At 38.7% G+C, this 20,588-nt stretch overlaps 1 protein-coding gene across 3 annotated transcripts in view; it reads left to right on the top strand.

The window, feature by feature from the left end:
• The first annotated feature begins 1,851 nt into the window (after positions 1-1,851).
• ACVR1C (activin A receptor type 1C) overlaps positions 1,852-20,588 on the top strand; it is a 106,437-nt gene continuing 87,700 nt past the window's right edge. For 2 of the 3 annotated variants that reach the window (XM_004375403.1, XM_004375402.1), the window contains exon 1: positions 2,018-2,167. In XM_004375403.1, the coding sequence (XP_004375460.1) occupies positions 2,095-2,167 (73 nt within the window). In that variant the 5' untranslated portion in view covers positions 2,018-2,094. Of the gene's footprint in view, positions 2,168-20,588 lie in introns of all 3 variants that reach the window. The other variant, XM_012555264.2, reaches the window with a different exon arrangement.

Genomic DNA, 20,588 nt, shown 5'->3' with positions numbered 1-20,588 from the left:
GAGGAAGGGAAGTGATTCTCAAGACTGTCACCGTCATGCCTCAAAGTTCAACAACCATACCACCTTCAATACTGTGGTCCTTTTATAAACCAAAAACCATACTTGTTGTTATTGAGTTGATTCTGCTTATGGTGACCCCATGTGTTAGGTACCACTGCCTCCAAGAGTTTTCTGGCTGTAATCTTATTGGAAGGTCTCTGCGTGGTGCAAATGGTTTGCACTGGGTGGCACAAATGGTGAAGCGCTCAACTACTAGCCCAAAGTTTGTGGTTCAAATCCACCCAGAGGTGCCTCAGAAGACAGGCCTGGCAAACTGCTTCCAAAAGTTCACATCCTTGAAAACCCTATGGAGCAGTTCTATTCTGCACGCGTGGGGTCACCATGAGTAGGAATCCACTTCACAGCAACTAACAACAATGACACTAATTGGAAGGTTGATGGCTCGAGTCTACCCAGCAGCACTGCGAAAGAATGGCTTGGAGATCTGCTTCCATAAAGATTACAGCCAAGAAAACCCTATGGAGCTCACTTAGTTCTACTCTGTAACACATGGAGTTGTCATGACTCAGCATTGACTCCAAGGCAGATTATTCGTTTGTTTGTTTTTTAAATCTTAACAAAAATAGATACCCAGGTCTGTCTTCTGCAGTGTCACTGGGTAGGTTTGAACCACCAATCTTTATGTTAGTAGTCAAACACAAACTGTTTATTGTCACCTAGGGACATTTTGGTCCTTTGATAGTAAAGTCAATTATACACATCCTTTCACCAGGCCTTTTATAGAACACTCATGTTATTTAGTGCTGAGCTAGGTGAAGCAGCAAGTAATATCTCTTACTCTAAAGCAATTAATTTATATGACTTAATCATTTTTCAAGGAACTCCCTAACAGTTGTAATAAAACCAGTATTGGATTCTTGGCTTTTTGTGTTATTAAATTTAAAATTATTCCATTCACTTTCTATAAATGCACAGGCTACATAGGTCAATTGAATTTAGGCTAATTTCTATTGATTGGAAATGTTGCCTTTCTATTTTCAATCATAATTCACACGGGAAGCACACGCATTTGACAACAAGTTTCTAGGGATTTAAACTATTTTCGACTTTAATTCTTCCCCTTCCCTTAATCCGCGTGTGTAATCTGGTGAGATGGTAGCTGCCAAGGTGCCTTCCATAGGACGGGCGCTCTATCTCCAAACCCGGATTACACATTACAAATGGCCATATCACCTGGCGCAGGTGGTCTAGCTTTGGTCGCCCATTCACAGAGGGGAGGGTCTTCAGAAAGCACCAGATTAGAGATGAGGTTTGTTAAACCAAACCCCTAGGTCCCGCAAGCAGTTGGAAAATTGGTCATTCCCAGGGCTAGACGAAGAGGGCGCCCTTCCACAGATGCGTGCAGTGCCAAGACTAGATGTTGGGACAAGCCGGGCAGAAATACCGGCGGGGACGGGGCGGGGAAAAGGAGCTGCCGGCTGTCTCATGGCGCAGCCCAGTTATAAAACCTTCAGGGCACTGGACTAAATGAGTATCACAAGAGCCGGACCGTTGGATAGTCTGTAAAAAACTATAGTGCGGACCACCAGGAAGCCTTTGCAGCGTGATTGAAGTTTCCCTAAAGTCTCAGCGGGGCTTTCCCTACGGACCCTCAGCCCCTCCTAGAGGATCCAGGCTTTGGGCCTCGGCGCCGCTTCTCCCCACCCTTCCTCAGCACCAGCTCCGGGCGATCTCCCTATCCCGCCACCCGGGCCGCCTCTGCCTCCTGCCCCGCAGCAACAGGCCCCAGCGGCTGCGAGAAGGCGCAAGGGGCGGAGGCGCGGCAGGGGCGGGCTCTGTCGCCCTCCCCCTTCGCCAGCCGGCTGCAGGGGCCAGTGGCAGGAGCTACGCGCACCGCCAGCCGCGGGGGGCGTGGGATGGGGGAGGCAGAAGGAGGCGGGCGCCCGCACTGATTAGAGGCAACGGCACACTTCAAAAGGGTGTCGGGGCTGCGCTCCCCTCCGGCGCCCCCGGAACTTCAAAGCTGCCCGCGGTGACCCGGCCACCTCGTTGCGCTCCGGAGCCTCGCAGCCCCGGCGCGCCCGCCTAGTGGCCATGACCCGGGCGCTCCGCTCCGCGCTTCACCAGACTCTCCTGCTGCTCGCCGCGGCAGCCGTGCTCTCTGCAGGTAGGGCGTCCCTTCCCCCGCACCTGCGAGGGTGGAAGTTGGGAGCCGTCTGCAAGTGGGCAGGGGCGTAGGGGATGGCGGTGGTTAGAGCAAACTGACCTTCGGAGGGAGGAGGAGGAAGCTCTGGTCCCGTTGAGAGGGCGCGGGATAGAGCGCAGCTTGGGCACCTGACATCTGGCAGCCGTAGGGGTAGACAGGTGTGTTGGGTATGAAGCCACCAGGACGAGGGGAAAAAAAGACAGGACACGGGGGTATAGATAGTAGGGATGAGGTGGGTGACAGAAATTTGGGGACTGTTTGCAGGGAAGGGAGCAGGAGTGTGTTTGTGGGTCGCGCACGCCTGGGAGAGGGGTGACCCCACAAGTTCACCCTGCAGGAACGGGGAGGGCTGCAGGTGCTGAGCCCTGGAGAGCTGCGCAAGGATGGTGGCATGGTGATGGGGGTTGTTGGAGAGGCGATTCAGCTTGGATTTTAGGAGGCGAGGGATACCCCAAAAGCCACTGATGCCAAGTTACGGAGGCGGGAGTGGGAGCTTAAACCTCCGTAGTTTGCAGCGCACGTTGCTTTCGAGGTACGATCTTTACTAACAGTTGAAGGGAGGGAAAAAAAAAAAAAAGAAAAAAAAAATTCTGGCAGGCGCCCCAGCGTTTATAGCAGGTCTGTGCCTTGATAGGCTAAATAGAGCCCTCAGCCCAAGCTAGAAACCAAACGTTTCTTTATGTTTACCAGAAACTGGGGCAAATGCGTCTTTGCTAAAATCAACTCTCTATTTTTTATTGCGTTATTAACCTGGGTTATGTAGAATAGGAGCAGATTTCTTGCTAACTCATTCTTTAAACATTTCAATCATACAGTTAAGACATTTGCACATAAAAACCAAGTGTACGTTGTCTGAATGTGATTTTGATGTATTTTTGTTTTCCCAGATGACAATCTGTTTGACATTAATAGCTATAGTTGAGGGTGGGTAGGTTTCCTCTTAGTGACATGTGCAGGAGAATGCTTTGAATAGTGTGATTGCTGTCATTTACAGATGCTAGTGTTTTAGATGGCCTGAGGCAATCACTAAATACAATATTTAAGTGAACAGTTGATTAATAAAATAGGAAGATTAAAGCATTCTAGTTAGCTTTTATTTATTTTTTATTTAATTTTTTTGTTGTTGTTGAGAATATACACAGCAAGACATATAGCAATTCAACAGTTTCTACATGTACAATTGAGTGACGTTGATTACATTCTTTGAGTTGTGCAACCATTCTTACCCTCTTCTGAGTTACTGCATTCCAGTTATCTTTGAAAAGGTACAGCCTTTTAAGAAACATCCAGAGAGGCACCCAGAGAGTGAGATGATGGGATAAAGTGAAATACTTGCATTCAAAGGTAGTCAATTTATCAATGGAAAAGGAGCTGACTCTGGGAGTCTTTATAAGAAATGGGCGGAAACTCTACTAACTTCATACACTCAAAAAGTGCTCTTGACGACTTAATAGAACCTACCAAAAAAAAAAAAAAAAAAAAAAAAGAAAGGCTTTCCAGATATCACACTTTTGACTGTGCACCCTATGAAACTGTCTCTGTAGGCTGTCTGCACAACCCTTTTTCTGGGGTGGAGCTAACAACTTGGCTGCAGACATTTTAAAAAAAAAAACACTCTCAATTATCTTTTATCTAGTTAGAAAGGTATATTTTGTTATGTGACAGATCTTTAGAAAAATTTCAGAGACCCTGGGCATAGTTGTATAATAAAACATGGCCCGTTACATTTTTTAAAATTTTTTAAAGTAATTTTTAACTGTTGACATTGATGTGCAAAAAAAAAAGAAAAAAAAAAACAATCGTTCATTCAAATGTGATTGTTTCTTTAAAATCTAAAAGCTAAGAAAATGCCTGATATGGGATAAAGCATCAATCTAGTAGAGAAGTGCTTGTCAAGCTGAGCTTTTCAGTGAACTTTTCCATTGCAAATACAATGATTTTCAAATCTCTTTAAGAAGTTTTTACCTCTTTGTATCCCGTAGAAACGTCTATTGCCATTTACCTTTTTTATTCCTATTTTTGATTGATTCTTTGGTTATTTGGTAGAGGGATTCAAGGTGATTTCTTTTTCTAACTGGTCTTCTCATGTAGTTTCCTACATTATTTTTGACCTGGTCACTTTATTAATCACATTATTAATCATGTTGACCATTTATGAAAATGTACTTGTCATGATTGGCATGCTATAACTGATATTGCTCTTGGCGTGGTGGGCCAGCGAAACTGCACAACAGAATGTACCAGCTTCCAACTTTGCTATGCTGAGTGCCAGGCATAAGACCTTAAATATCTGGCAACATTGATAAACTGCTATTTTTTCCCAACACCTGGGCAAGTCACCCAAGGCTTGCCATGCATTAACAGAATGGAAACCATTGCTTCATAATGAGAATCTTAGAGGATAAGAGCTGGTGGAAACTTAGAAAAAATATTTATTGGTCTGGACTGGATTAAAAAGTAGGCTGCTCTGAGTTGCTTTGATTATCTGGGTTCTAGATTCATTGACGCTTGATAAGAAAGATCTGACACGATCTCACAACAGTCATACATAATAAATACAGAATGGCAGAAAATGTACTGGAGTTCTGTATTTTGAAACTGTGATTTGGATATTATATAGATTTACACACTGTGCATTTCCCTTCTGATTTCATGAAACTTCTTTGTCCTCTGGTTAGGAAAGGATTATTGAAAATCTAGAAGCACGTATGGAGTCATGAATCAGAATCGTCTCGATGTCAACTAACAAGAACAACATAAAGCTATATGCTATTAATATAAAAGCAAATAGATAACTGTTTTATTTAGTAACTGAGGTGGGGTGGGGTTCAGATAGTAAGATTTTTCTCCCCTAACAACAGTTAAAGAAGAAAAGTCTGTTGATCTACTTCTGAAAAATTAGCCATTGAAAAACCTATGGTGCACCATTCTACTCTGACGCACGTGGGGTTGCCATGAGTCCACCGGCAATGGGCAACTGGTAACAGTAGTTAGTGGTTCTACTAAAAGCTTTAGGCTGTACTGTCTGGGAAGTGAAAGTGAAAGCCTTGCCCTTCTTTGCCACCTTTGCCCTTCTTTAAAGTGGCAAGAGGCTCCTTGGTTCCAAGAAGAGACGTCGCTGGCCCAGGAGGAGCTTTCTGTGCAGAAGCCCTCAGGGGCTTATTTCTTCATTGACTCTACTGCCCTGCACTCATTATCTAGCTTCAGACTTACAGATATTTGAGTTCTTCTGAATCCCTAAAATCATTTAAAAAAAAAAAAGATAAGAATTTGGAGCATTGAGAAAGAGAGGGGGTGAAGAATGACACCAAGATTTTGTCCTGAGCAATGGAAGAATGAATTCAACTGCAGTGATAAACTGCAGGAGAGCTGGTCTGGGGAGGGGAGAGGGGCCGCAGCAGATATCAGGAGCTCAGTTTTAGATATGTTGAGTTTAAGATGCCTGTTAGACACCAGAAGACCCTGGGTTGGGGTAGGCTTCTAACTGAAAGATTGGCAGTTCGAGTCCACACAGAGGATGAGCCTTGGAAGAAAGGCCTTGGTAATCTACTTCTAAAAAATCAGCCATTGAAAACCTTATAGAGCACAGTTCTACTCTGACACCCACGGGGCTGCCATGACTTGGAACTGACTACAGGGAAACTGGTTTTATTAGACACCAAAGTGGAGATGTCAAGTAAACAATTGGTTTTATGGGTCTGGAGTTGAGGGGATAAGTCTGGGTTGAAAATAAGATGACTGAGAGTCAAGAGCATATACAGATAATTTAAAAAGACACATTAACTAGGGTTGCAGATTTAGCCAGTATAGTACAGATCACCCAGTTAAACTGAATTGCTGAATAACAATAAATGGTTTTTTGGTGCAAGTCACGAATACTACATGGAGTATACTTATATTAAAAATTACTCACTGTTTAATCCAAATTTAACAGGATGCTCTGTATTTTATCTAGCAAACCAACATTAAAGGAACATTGTGGTGAGATTAAGGAGCCCTGGTGGCGCACTGGTTAAGCACTCGGCTGCTAACTGAAAGGTCTGTGGTTCAAAGCCACAATCTGCTCCGAGGGAGAAAGATGTGGCAGTCTGCGTCTGTAAGGATTTACAGCCTTGGAAACCCTGTGGGACAGTTCTACTCTGTCTTGTAGGGTTGCTATGAGTCAGAATCGACTCGACGGCAATGGGTTTGGTTTTTTTGGTTTGTGGTGAGATGAACTACTCATGATACATGTATTCCTGGCTCTTTCATTAAAATGAGAAGTGCAGACCTAGTTTTTAGTTCATGAATCTTCAAACTGCTCCTGTTCTAGCTCCGTTACTGAACCCACATGCATTTCTGAAAGGTCACTCAAAACTCTTTGCACAGGATTATCTCTACTACTTCTGTGTGAACAAGGAGAGATACAGACCTTTTCTTAGTCTTAAATGTGTATACTGACATCAAAGTATGTGTGAAAAACATAAGAACAACTTTCTGCACTCCCCGGAAGTGATTGTTATGTGAGAGCAGTTGGTTTTCCCCAAAGTTGCTTGTGATTGTTATTTTTGGATGCATTTTTTTTAGAGTATTTTCCTTTTGAATAAACTCTTATATATTTCTCTTTTAGGGGAAAAGCTTCCAGGCAGTAGCCAAGATCCAGTTTGTTTTATTTTTCTTGACTGACTTGCATTTCCTACTGTATGTAAGAGAAAGTCAAGAGGAGAGGATATTGGATTGTTTCAGGGTTAGGAAGGAAGGAAGCCCTATAGGACCTGTTAATCTGACTCATTTTGGCATTTTAAAGCATGTTCCTAAGAGAGTGATCACAAGTCCTTTGGGAAAGTGGTCAGCATAACCACCCATTGCAGTCGAGTCCATTTCTGACTCATAGCAACCCCATGTGACAGAGTAGAATTGCCCATAGCGTTTCCAAGGCTGTAATATCTATGGAGAAAGAGATTTCTACGGCCACCACCAGCTTGTCCTACTGTGATGGCTTGTGAGTTGCTGTGATGCTGGAAGCTGTGCCACTGATATTTCAAATATCAGCAGGGTCACCCATGGTGGACAGGTTTCAATGGAACTTCCAGACTAAGACAGACTAGGAAGAAGGACCTGGCAATCTACTTCTAAAAAAATTGGCCAGTGAAAACCTTATGAATAGCAGCAGAACATTGTCTGATCTAGTGCCAGAAGATGAGCCCCTCAGGTTGGAAGACACACAAAATACAATTGGGGAAGAGCAACCTCCTCAAAGTAGTGTCGACCTTAATGATGTAGATGGTGTAAAGCTTTCAGGTCCTTTATTTGCTGATGTGGATGGCTTAAAATGAGAAGAAACAGCTGCAAATATCCATTAATAATCAGAAAGTGGAATGTATGAAGTATGGATCTAGAAAAATTGGAAGTTGTCAAAAATGAAATGGAATGCTTGAAGATAGATACCCTAGGCATTAGGGAGCTGAAATGGACTGGTATTGGCCGTTTTGAATCAGACAGTCATATGGTCTGCTATGCCAGGAATGACAAATTGCAGAGGAATTGCATTCATCATCAAAAAGAACATTTCAAGATCTATCCTGAAGTACAACATTGTCAGTGATAGGATAATATCCATATGCCTACAAGGAAGACCAGTTAATATGACTATTACTCAAATTTATGCATCAACCATTAATGCCAAAGATGAAGAAATTGAAAACTTTTACCAACTTCTGCAGCCTAAAATTGATCAAATATGCAATCAAGATGCATTGATCATTACTAGTGATTGGAATGTGAAAGTTGGAAACGAAGAAGGATTGGTAGTTGGAAAATATGGCCTTGGTGATAGAAATGACACTGGAGATCACATAATAGAATATTGCAAGACCAGCGACTTCTTCATTGCATAATACCTTTTTCAACAGCATAAATGGTGACTATATACATGGACCTTGCCAGACTAAATACACAGGAATCAAACGGACTACATCTGTGGAAAGAAACAATGGAGAAGCTCAATATTATCAGTCAGAATAAGGCCAGGGCCTGACTGTGGAACAGACCATCAATTGCTCTTATGCAAGTTCAAGTTGAAGCTAAAGAAAATTAGAACAAGTCCACGACAGCCAAAGTACGACCTTGAGTATATCCCACCTGAATTTAGAGACCATCTCAAGAAGAGATTTGATGCGTTGAACACTAAGGACCAAAGAGCAGTCGAGTTGTGGGATGACATCAAGGACATCACACATGAAGAAAGCAAAAGGTCATTAAAAATTCAGGAAAGAAAGAAAAGACCAAAATGGATGTCAGAAGAGACTCTGACACTTGCTCTTGAACGTAGAGTAGCTAAAGCGAATGGGAAGAAACGATGAAGTAAAAGAGCTGAACAGAAGATTTCAAAGGGCAGCTCAAAAAGACAAAGTAAAGTGTTATAATGAAATGTGCAATCATCTGGAGTTAGAAAACCAAAAGGGAAGAACACTCTTGGTATTTCTCAAGCTGAAAGAACTGAAGAAAAAATTCAAGCTTCGAGTTGCAGTATTCAAGGATTCAATGGGCAAAATATTGAACGACATAGGAAGCATCAAAAGAAAATGGAAGGAATACACAGAGTCACTGTACCAAAAAGAACTGGTTGATGTTCAGCCATTTCAGGAGGTAGCATATGATCAAGAACTGGTGCATATGATGAAGAACTGGTGGTATCGAAGGAAGAAATCCAAGCTGCACTGAAGGTATTGACAAAAAACAAGGATCCAGAAATGGTTGAAATACCAACTGAGATATTTCACCAAATGGATGTGATGCTGGAAGTGCTCACTTGTCTATGTTAAAAAAATTGGTAGACAGCTACCTAGTGAACCGACTGAAAGAGATCCATATTTGTACACGTCCAAAGAAATGTGACCCAACAGAATGCGGAAATTATCAGAAAGTGTTATTAATATCACACACAAGTAAAATTTTGCTGGAGTTCATTCAAAAGCAGTTGTAGCAGTACATCAAAAAAGAACTGCCATAAATTCAAGCTGGATTCAGAAGAGGACGTGGAACCAGGGATATCATTGCTGATGTCAGATGGATCCTGGCTGAAAGTAGAGAATACCAAAAAGATGTTTGCCTGTGTTTTATTGACTATGCAAAGGCATTCAACTTTGTGGTTCATAACAAATTATGGATAACAGTGTAAAGAATGAGAATTCCAGAACACTTAGTTGTGCTCAAGTGGAACTTGTGCATAGACCAAGAGGCTGTCGTTTGAACAGAACAAGGGGATACTCTGTGGTTTAAAATAAGGAGAGGTGTGCATCAGGGTTGTATCCTTTCACCATACCTATTCAATCTGTATGCTGAGCAAATAATCCAAGAAGCTGGATTATATGAAGAAGAATGGGGCATCAGGATTGAAGGAGGACTCATTAACAACCTGCGATATGCAGGTGACACAACCCTGCTTGCTGAAAGTGAAGAGGACTTGAAGCACTTACTGATGAAGATCCAAGACTACAGCTTTCAGTATGGATTACATCTCAACATAAAGAAAACAAAAATCCTCACAACTGGAACAATAAGCAACATCATGATATATGGAGAAAGACTGAAGTTGTCAAGGATTTCATTTTACTTGGATCCACAATCAGCGTCCATGGAAGCAGCAGTCAAGAAGCCAAATAATGGATTGCATTGGGTAAATCTGTTACAAAAGACCTCTCTGAAGTGTTAAAAAGCAAAGATGTCACTTTGAGGACTAAGGTGCGCCTGACCCAAGCCATGGTATTTTCAATTGCCTCATATACGTGGAAAAGCTGGACAAAGAATAAGGAAGACCAGAGAAGAATTGATGCATTTAAATAATGGTGTGACGAAGAATACCAAATATACCGTGGACTGCCAAATCTGTCTTGGAGAAGTACAGCCAGAATGCTCCTTAGAAGCGAAGGTGGCCAGACTTTGTCTCACATACTTTGAATATGTTATCAGGAGGGACCAGTCCTTGGAGAATGACATCATGCTTGGTAAAGTAGAGGGTCAGCCGAAAAGAGAAAGACCCTCAACGAGATAGATTTACACAGTGGCTTCGGCAATGGGCAGGACCGGGCAGTATTTCGTTTTGTTGCATGTGGGATCACTATAAGTCGGAAATGACTTGACTTCACCTAACCACAACAACAATCTCTAGGGAAGTGGACTACCACATCCTTTCCCCGTGGAGTGACTGGTTCATTCCAACCGCCAACCTTTGAGTTAGCAGTTGAGTGCTTAACAGCTGCGCCACAAGGGATCCATAAATATCAACCAGAGGCAGTTTAGTTCCTATGCTAGCTCAGTCTTGACTTGCAGTTGTTGCTGCCAAATGATTAGTATTGAGTAATTTTGAGATTTATAGAGGAAAGTATCCTATAGACAACTATAAGCATGGATCACTAAAAAGCTCAAACAGACGAGTTCTTATCCACATAGTGAGTTTATTTTAAAATAACAAAACAGGAGAGAATTTTCAAACATAAATAGGTAAATAGAATTAAACAGGAAAAAAAGGAAAAATTGTAAGCACAAAGAGTGTACTATATATCATACCTTCTCATTCATATATGTGAATTTTCTTCTGGATTTTTCATTGCTTTGGCCTTTTCCATCTTACATTTTTTGCAGCTGATAGTCAAAATCTTAAGCTTTATCCCTAAATTGGGTAATATTGGAATATGTTCAAAAGTGATACAGAAGTGACACTTGCTAAAGAGCGACGCAGGAGTATCTAAATACTATCTTGGCTCAGCTGTGCATCACTCCTAGTCTAAAAGGGCTTACTCAGGGAGATTTCTAGAAAGAGCACACAGGACAAAACAAAGTAACTTTTTCTTGTTATCTGCTACTTTGGCCCCAAATTACATAATAGAACTCTAATATAATCCCCTTTTCTAAACTCTTGACAAATAATGGAAAACTTCAGAAAATTCTTAAGGACGCAGAATCCTGGATCCTGACACTATGATACCATCTAAAGACAGTCCAGTGACTGGTGACAGGGGGAATGAAACCAGCGAAGCAAATCGAGGGACCTCCAGTTGTTATCGTTGTTAGTTGTTGTGGAGTCGATTCCAACTCGTGGCGACCCCATGTGTGTAGAGTAGAACTTTTCCATAGGGCTTTTAAGGCTGTGACCCTTCAGAAGCAGATTGCTACGCATGTCTTCTGAGGTGCCTCTGGGCGGATTCAAACCAACAACCTTTCTGCTAGTAGTCGCATAACAGTTTGAGCCAACCAGGGACTCCAATATCTCACATCAGTCCAGCCTTCTCTGTAGCTCTGGCAAGAGTTCCAGGCAGTAATCTCTGGGGTGGCTGCTAACTGAGGAAAAGGTGGAGAATCTGTGGGCAAGTAGCTGGGTCTCTTCCATGAGAAGGCAGGTTCTACTTTTCCCAGTCTTGCTATGGAAAAGAAGACAACCATCAGCATGAGTCCTGTGTCTTTTGTATTCTTTGAAAGTTGGATCCCTAAAGCATGTGGGCCATTTGATTCCCTGAAATTTGAATAATACAAATCACTACTCCTCTCACCTAGGGATCCAGTGAAAAGTAAAAGGAGTGGGGAGGTGAGTAGGAGTGTGAAGCAGAAAGGGGAGACTTTATTTCCTCAGAAGCTAACACTTTGCTCCTTATCAGGGAATGCCCCATGCCTCACTTTGTGCCTCTTGAATTCCCCTGCACTGATTGACAAGCCAGGCTAACATGGTTCTGCTCTGTCCTTGTTCTTCATTTTTTTCTCCTCTACAACAGCTTGCCCTTTCCGTTATTCTCTTCTGTCTTTTAGAGAGTAGGCATGTGAAGATAGTGTTTCTTTGGAACTGTTTTAAATTAATCCCCTCAAGAATTCTATGGGTGAATCACTCACTATGACTCAAGAGCTCAGCTTATTATTATTTTTAAACAATTTAAATTTGCCAATGACTTAAACATTCCAAATAATATCAATCTACTTTTTCATTAAACTTTTCACATCTCGAAAATCATTAGGATGCTCAGATTTTGAAAGTGAAACACACATTTTCTCCTAATCTGTTTTGTCATACTTATCTCATGATAAGGTAAAATGACAGTGATAGATGTCATGTCTTTGCATGTTGACTAAAAAAATGAAACCTGGTGCCATCAAGTCAATTTTGACTAATGGTGACCCTATGTGTTACAGACTAGGACTGCTCCATAGGGTTTTCTTGGCTGCAATCTTTACAGAAGCAGATCATCAGGCCTTTCTTCCATACACCTCTAGGTGGGTTCAAACTGACAACCTTTAGGTTAGTAGTTGAGTGTGAAGCATTTGTGCCAACCAGGGACCTTGTATATTGATTAAGTTCTCTATAAATATTTTGTTTGAGTCCATGCTTGACTGAAATAAATACTCTGTGGTCAAAACAGGATTGTTGTTGTTGTTAAGTGCTGTCGAGTCGGTTCCGACTCATAGCGACCCTGTGTACAACAGAATGAAACACTGTCCCGTCCTGCGCCATCTTCACGATCATTGTTATGCCTGAGTCCGTTGTTGCAGCCACTGTGTCAGTCCATCTCATTGACGATCTTCCTCTTTTTTGCTGACCCTATACTTTACCAAGCATGATGTCCTTCTCCAGGGACTGGTCCTTCCTGATAACATGTCCAAAGTGGGTTCAATGAAATCTTGCCATCCTCTCTCTGGCTGTACTTCTTCCAAGACAGATTTGTTCGTTCTTTTGGAAGTCCATGGTATATTCGATATTGTTCACCAACACCATCATTCAAAGGCATCAGTTCTTCTTCAGTCTTCCTTATTCATTGTCCAGCTTTTGCATGCATATGAGGCGATTGAAAACACCATGGCTTGGGTCAGGCTAACCTTAGTCTTCAAGGTGACATCTTTGCTTTTTAACACTGTGTTAAAACAGGATTAGGGATAAAAAAACAAAAACAAACAAACAAAACCCAATCCGTCAAGATCTGGACAATGATAATTTTAATGCAAAATGTTTAGTTTCAAAGTACATGCTTATCCAAGAGATATTAATTTAGAGGGTAGTAGTCCAGAGTAACAGAGCTTTAAAGAAACCAGATTGTGGGTCTTAAAAGCTTGCAAGTGGCCATCTAAGATGGCCAAGTCTCTACTTGTCTGGAGCAAAAGAGAAAGAAGGAAGCCAAAGACTCAAACAAGAAACTGGTCTACAGGACAAATAGTCTACACAAACCATGGTCTCATCTATCCTGAGACCAGAAGGACTAAATAGTGCCTGGCTTCCACTACCGACCATTCTAATCAGGGCGACAATAGATGGACCCTTATAGACTGGGAGAAAAATGTGGAACAGAACCTCAAATTCCTAAAAAAGCCAAAAAACAAACAAGAACAACAACAAAGAAACCCAGATCTACTGGACTGGTTGAGACTGGAGGGCTTCCCGAGAGTATTGCCCTGAGATATTCTTCAAACCTTGAAATGAAACTAACCCCTGAGGTCATCTTACAGCTAACAAATTGGCTCAAAAAATAATGAATATCACCCATAGGTTCTGTGCTTCTTTAAAAAATCAAGTATATGAGATCAAACGGTCAACAATTACTTTAAATCAAAGATGGGAATGTAAGGGGGCAGGGACACTAGATTAATGGAAACAGAACAACCAAAATGGAAATAATGAGAATGTTCACACATTGTGAAGAATGTAACCAACCTTCATTAAAAGCATAATAAAATATTGTTTAAAAGATTAGATAGTTAACTTAGGGAACAGTCAGTTTATGTTAATGAGGGAGGAACAACTCAGAAAAGGAGAAAAGAAGGTGATAATGGTTGAACAACTTGAGTAACGTAATCCGTGTCACTTAATTGTATAGGTAGAAATTGTTGAATCGGTGTATGTTCTGCTGTGTATATTCTCAACAACAAAAATAAAGTCAATTATTAACAAAAAGAAATCAGATTGTTTTAAAACAGAGCCAAAATATATTAATTAACTCATCACATCTCTTACAAATTTTGTTTGATGACATTTTCCTGGCCTGTTGTCCTAGAAGTATGTATTTTTTTCGTTTCCACTATCTCTACTATCATTCTCCGAGAGTAAACATTTATTCTGTGAACAATTTGCTTATTCTAATAGTTATAGTGAGACCTTGTTCTTACTCAAATTCCACTTACAATATGTAGTGTGTATTTCCAGGAGATAGACAATGCACTGCAAATTTGAAATACTGAATAAATAATTATATATTAGCAGAAGATTCCTAACAGGATAATAAGTGAGCAGTTGAATGAGCCTCTCTCTCTTTTTTCTTTAAAAATAATTTTATTTATTTTGTTGTTGGTGAGAATATACACAGCAAAACACACACCAATTCAATAGTTTCTACATGTACCATTTAGTGACGTTCTTTGAGTTGTGCAACCGTTTTCACCCTCCTTTTCTGAGTTGTTCCTCCCCCATAAACGTCAATTTACTGCCCCCTAAGGTTCCTATCTAATCTTCCAAGTTGTTGTTGTCAATTTGATCCCATATAGATAGTTCTTGAAAGAGCACAATGCTCAAGGTAGAGCGTCTCTCTTTTACCTTTCTTTCCTACAGCTGTTCTCTGCCTATATTATATAAAAAGGCACTGCTTTTTGCAGAGAAGAAAGTTGACTTTGTTACACCAGCAGTACCCCTTTTAAAGAATTGAGAGTTATTGTGCCAAATTAAGATGAAGATGCTCCCATAGAATTGTTTTCATTGAACTATGCTTTGGGTGTTGCCATTGACCAATATGAATGGATGCTGTAAGAAGTAGCCCTATGAAATTTGATCCCATTTTTGCTATATAACACAGTGAACTGTTTGTTTATAAAGAGCCAAGGGAAAATTTCTCTCTGGTTTTAGTATCGGTAATAATTGTAGGAGCCCTGGTGGCACAGTGGTTAAGAGCTATGGCAGCTAACCAAAAGGTCAGCAGTTCATATCCACCAGCCACTCTTTGGAAACTCGATGGGGCAGTTCTACTCTGTCCTGTAGGGTCGCTATGAGTTGGAATTGACTTGACGGCAATGGGTTTGGTTTTGGTTCTGAGCCTTAAAGACTCTGACTCTTGTAGCCATCATGTTTCCTCAGACATTGGCTAGTAAAATGCACAAAGTCAAAATTAGAATCTGTCTTTAGCAAACGTATATCCTGATATGCATCGTGTGTAATAATCTTACTTTTTGCTCCATCCTGCTTTCCTATACTTTTTCTCTGTTTTATTTTTCTCAGTTAATTTTCTCTGTTTTTTTTAATTTGAGATACAGCATACGTACAATAAGTGTGAAAAGTGAACCAATTTGAGTGTTTTGCTCATTTTTTTTATTCTGGTAAGTATATATAACAAAACATTTGCCATTTCAACATTTTTTACATATACAATTTAGTGACATTAATTATGTTTATCATGTTGTGTAACCATCACCACTAACCATTTCCAAATTTTCGATCACCCTTAACAGAAGCTCAGTGCCGCCCTAAGCGATGATTCCGTCTTTCCCCCTCCCTCTTGCCCCTGATAGCCACTATAAACTTTGGTGTCTATACATTTACCTATTCTAGATTCAGTTTTTAAGAAGCATATATGCAACCATGTCACTTCCACTTATATCAGCACCCCATAAGGTACCTCATACCCCTTTTCATTCTATATCACCCCTTGTCCTCACATGGGATCCATTACTCTGACTTCTATCATTATTGATTAGCTTTGCCTATTCTTGAACATCATATAAATAAACCAGTCACCGTCAAGTCAATTCCAACTCATAGAGAACAAATGAGTGTCAGAGAAGAACTGTGTTCCATAGGGCTTTCGACGGCTGATTTTTTGGAAGTAAATTGCCAGGCCTTTTTTCTGAGGCACCTCTGAATGAACTTGATCTTTCAATCTTTCAGTTAGCAGCCAAGCCTATTAATTGTTTTTAGTATATTGTATACTCTCTTGGGGCTGTATCCTTCCATTCAATGATGTATACTGAGTATTTTTTTTAAAAAAGATTATTGTTTACTATTTCGTATGACTATAGTGTAGTTTATTTATTCTCCTTTTGATGGCCATTTGGATTATTTTTAGTTTTGAGCTATTATGAATAAAGCTTCAATGAATATTTATACATGTCTTTTTATGGACATAAGCACTCTTGGATTTGTACTTAGGAGTTGAATTGCTAGGTCACAGTATGTGTATGCTTAGCTACGGAGAAATTGAAGATTAATTTTTCCAAAGTGGTTTTACCAGTTGACATGTCCACTAGCAATGTATGGAGTTTTCTGTTGCATGATATCCTTGCCAACATTTGCTATTGTCAATTTTTTAAAATTTTAGCTAGTCCCATGGGTGTGTAAGGTTATCCCATTGTATTTTAATTTGTATTTCCTTAATGAGGAATAAGGAGCCCTGGTGTCACAATGGTTAAGTGATCGGTTGCATTCCGAAAGGTTGGTGGTTTGAACCCACCCAGCGGCTCCTTGGGACAAAGCCTGTCGATCTACTTTCATAAAGATTACAGCCTAGAAAGCCCTATAGTGAAGTTCTACTCTGTCATATGGGGCTACTATGAGTTGGAGTCAACTTGATGGCACCTAACAACAACAACAACGAGGAATAGTGTTGAGTACTTTTTCTTATGCCTATTGGCCCATTAGAATATTCAGGTCTTTTCTTCCTCCTTTTTTATTGGGTTGTTGGTCTTTTTGTTGTAGTAATTAAAGGAGTTATTATATAATTTTTATACAAATCCTTTATTATATATATGACAACATATATATGATAAAGGATTATATATATAAAATAATGAATACATTCAAAGTCTGTGGCCTGCTTTTTTTACTTTCTTAATTGTGTTATTTTATAAACCAAAGTGTTAAAATTTTATAAAGTCTAATTTATATTTAATTTTAGTGTGTTTTGTGTCTTTCCTACCCTAAGGTTATGAAGATATTTCTTTTTTTTTTTCTTGAAATCTGATTGTTTTGCTTTTCATATTTAGGTCTATGATCTACCTAGAATTAATTTTTTAATACAGTGTAATATTGGTGTCAGGGTCCCCCTCTCCAAATACAGATATTCAGTTGGTCCAGAACTGTTTATTGAAAAGAGCATCCTTACTCAACTGAATTGCATTGAAGCCCTTATGGTAAATTAAGTGACTTCTACTTCCAGATGATCTATTCTGTTCCATTGATCCATTGTTTAATTTTTACGTCAGTCTTATACTCTCTTAATTACTGTATCTTATAGGAAGTTTTGCAACTGGTAGTATAGTTTTCCAATTTGCCTTCTTTAGAATTTTCTTGACTATTTAAATTCTTTGCATTTTCATATAAATTTTAGAATTACCTTATACATTTTCAAAGTAATCTTTCGGTATTTTGTTCTGATCTCATTGAATCTGTAAATCAATTTGGGTATAACTGACATCTTAACAATGTTGATTGTTATAATTCCTGAATATAATACATATCTCTATTTATTTAGGTGTTCTTTTTCTTTAGCAATATTTTATAATTTTGATTTTAGAGGTCTTGCATATACTTCCTTAAATTTATTCCTAGGTGTCTCATTTTTTAAAATGCTATTATAAATAGTATTGTTTTCTTAATTTCATTTTCTATTTGTTTTTTCTTAGTACTATGATATTAAATTAATTTTTGTAACTTGACCTTTTATCCTATGACCTTAATAAGTTCACTTGTTAGTTCCATTATTTGTAGATTCTATTGGGTTTTCTACCATATATAATCATGCCATCTGTGAATAAGATAGTTTTACTTCTTCCATTCCCATCTTTATCCTTTTTATTTATTTTTTATTGTCTTATTGCACTGGCTAAGACCTCTAGTACATTATTCAATAGAAACGTTCTTTGGTGTAGATTTTTCATAGATAAAAATCTATGTAGTAGATAGATTCTTCAGTCTTTTAGTAGATTGAAGAAGTTCTGTCTATTTCTAGTTGGCTGAGAGTTTTTATCACAAACTCATGTTGAAATTTTGTCAGATGCTGTCTCTGAATCTGTTTTGATACATCCATTTGGATTATTTTTGTTAATATGATGAATTACACAGATTGACTTTTGAATGTTAAACCAACTTTGCATTCTTAGATTAAACCCTATTTGGTTATGCTGTATTATCCAATTTACATGTTGCAGATTTGATTTGATAATATTTAGTTAAGAACTTTTAATATTGGTCCGTAGTTTTCTTAGTAATATCATTGTCTGATTTTGGTATCAGGGTGTGCTAGGCTCATAAAATACACTGAGAAATATTTCTTCCTTTATTTTCTGAATGAGTTTGTGTAGGCTTGGTATTTTTTTTCTTAAGTGTGTGGTAAAATTTATTATGAAACATCTGGGCCTAGAAGTATTCTTTGAGGGAAAGTTTTAATTGTAAGTTCAGTTTCTTTAATAAAGATAGGATTATTGAGTTTACATTTTTTCTTGAGTCAGTTTTGGTAATTTATTTATGTTAATCTACCCTTTTCATCTAAACTGCCTAGTTTATTGTCATAAAGTTTTCCATAATACTCCCTTATTATACTTTTAATATCTGTAGGGTTTATATTGCTGTCTCATCTTATATTCCTGACATTGGTTGTTTGAATTTTCTGCCTTTTTATTTTTTTTAATAAAATTTTGATCAATCTAGCTGGAGTTTTATCAATTTTATTGATTGCTTTTAAATAAATAGCTATTTTTTATTCCAGCTTCTTAAGGTAGTACCTTAGATCCAGAGTTAGCATCGTTTTCTTAAAGGGCCAGATAGTATATATTTTAGGCTTCCTGGCCATATAGTCTCTGTCCCAACTATTTAATTCTGCCATTATAGTGTGAAAGCAACCATAGAGAATACATAAACAAGTAGGTGCAGTTGTTTTCAATAAAACTTTATTTGAAAAAATATCTGGGCAGCCCATAGGCCATAGTTTGCTGACCTTTTCTTAAATCATTAATTAAAAACTTTCTTTTTTTGTAATATGAGCATTTACAGCTCTAAAGTTTTCTCTAGGTGCTGACTCATCTCCAGCCATAAATTATGGTATCTTGTGTTTTGATTTTCATTGATTTCCAGATAGTTTCCAGTTTTCTTTGTGACCTTTTTTTTTGGTGGCCTGTGGATTATTTGGGGCCCTGGTGGCACAGTGGTTAAGAGCTGACTGCTAACCAAAAGGTCAGCAGTTTGAATCCCCCAGCCCTTCCTTGGAAACCCTATGGGGCAGTTCTACTCTGTCGTGTAGGGTCGCTATGAGTCAGAATTGACTAGATGGCAATGGGTTTGGTGTTTTCGGTTTTGTTTATGGATTATTTAGATGTCTATTGTTTGATTTTCAAATATTTGAGGGAATTTACAGATTTTTTTTGTTATTGAATTATAATTTAAATTCATTGGGGGTGAAAGAACATAATCTGTATGATTTCAATTTTTTTTAAATTCATTGATATTGTTTTATAGCCCAACATTGAAAATAATGTGTATTCTGTTGTTCGGTTGGGTGTTTGATAAATGTCAGTTAGTCAAGTTGCTTGTCAGTGTTCAAATTTTCTTTATCTTTATTGATTTTCTGTGTTCTTGTTTTATCAGTCACTGAGAGAGGATTGTTAAAATTGTCAGCTTACTTGTGGATTTTTCTATTTTCCCTTTTAGTTTTTTTCAAGTTTTGCTTCTTGTATTTGAAAATCTTGTTATTGGATATTTCACATTTAGGGTTTCATGTTTTCTTGACGAATTTATCTCTTTACTATTAGGAAACCTCCCACTTTATCCTTGGTAATATTTATTATTATGAGATGTTTCTCTTTATCTCTGGTCATATTTGTTGTCTTGAAGTCTACTCTGTCAATATTAATATAGCCATGCCAGCTTTCTTATGCTTAACATTTGCATATCTACTTTGTTTGCTATAAAAATAGCTACTCCAGCTTTCTTGTGCTCAATGTTTGCATGGTGTAGATTTTTTTCATCCTCTTATTCTTAACCAATATGTGTCTTTATATTTAAATTGGGTTTCTTATAAACAGCATATGATTGGGTCCTGCTTTCTTATGCTGTCTTACATACGTGCCTTTATGTAATCTTACATAGTTGTCTTTTAGTTTAAGTTATTTACATTTAATGTAATTATCAATATGATTGTGTTTAAAACTATCCTTTTGCTTTTTTTCCATCTCTCCTTTCATTTTGTCCTCTTTTCTTGCCTTCATTTAGCTTAATTGACTAAATGTTAGTATTCTGCGTTATTTCCACTACTAGTATATAAGCTACATTGCTTTTTAAATTTATTTGTTATTTTAAAAAAATTTTATTTATTTTGTTGTTGAGAATATACACAGCAACACATACAGCAATTCAATAGTTTCTGCATATGCAATTCATTGATATTAATTACAT

This window comes from Trichechus manatus, unplaced genomic scaffold (genome assembly GCF_000243295.1).
Source record: "Trichechus manatus latirostris isolate Lorelei unplaced genomic scaffold, TriManLat1.0 scaffold00036, whole genome shotgun sequence".
In the NCBI taxonomy this organism is placed as follows: Eukaryota; Metazoa; Chordata; class Mammalia; order Sirenia; family Trichechidae; genus Trichechus; species Trichechus manatus.
The sequence above is the reverse complement of the archived record's forward strand: the minus strand, read 5'-3'. Positions and strand labels throughout refer to the sequence as shown.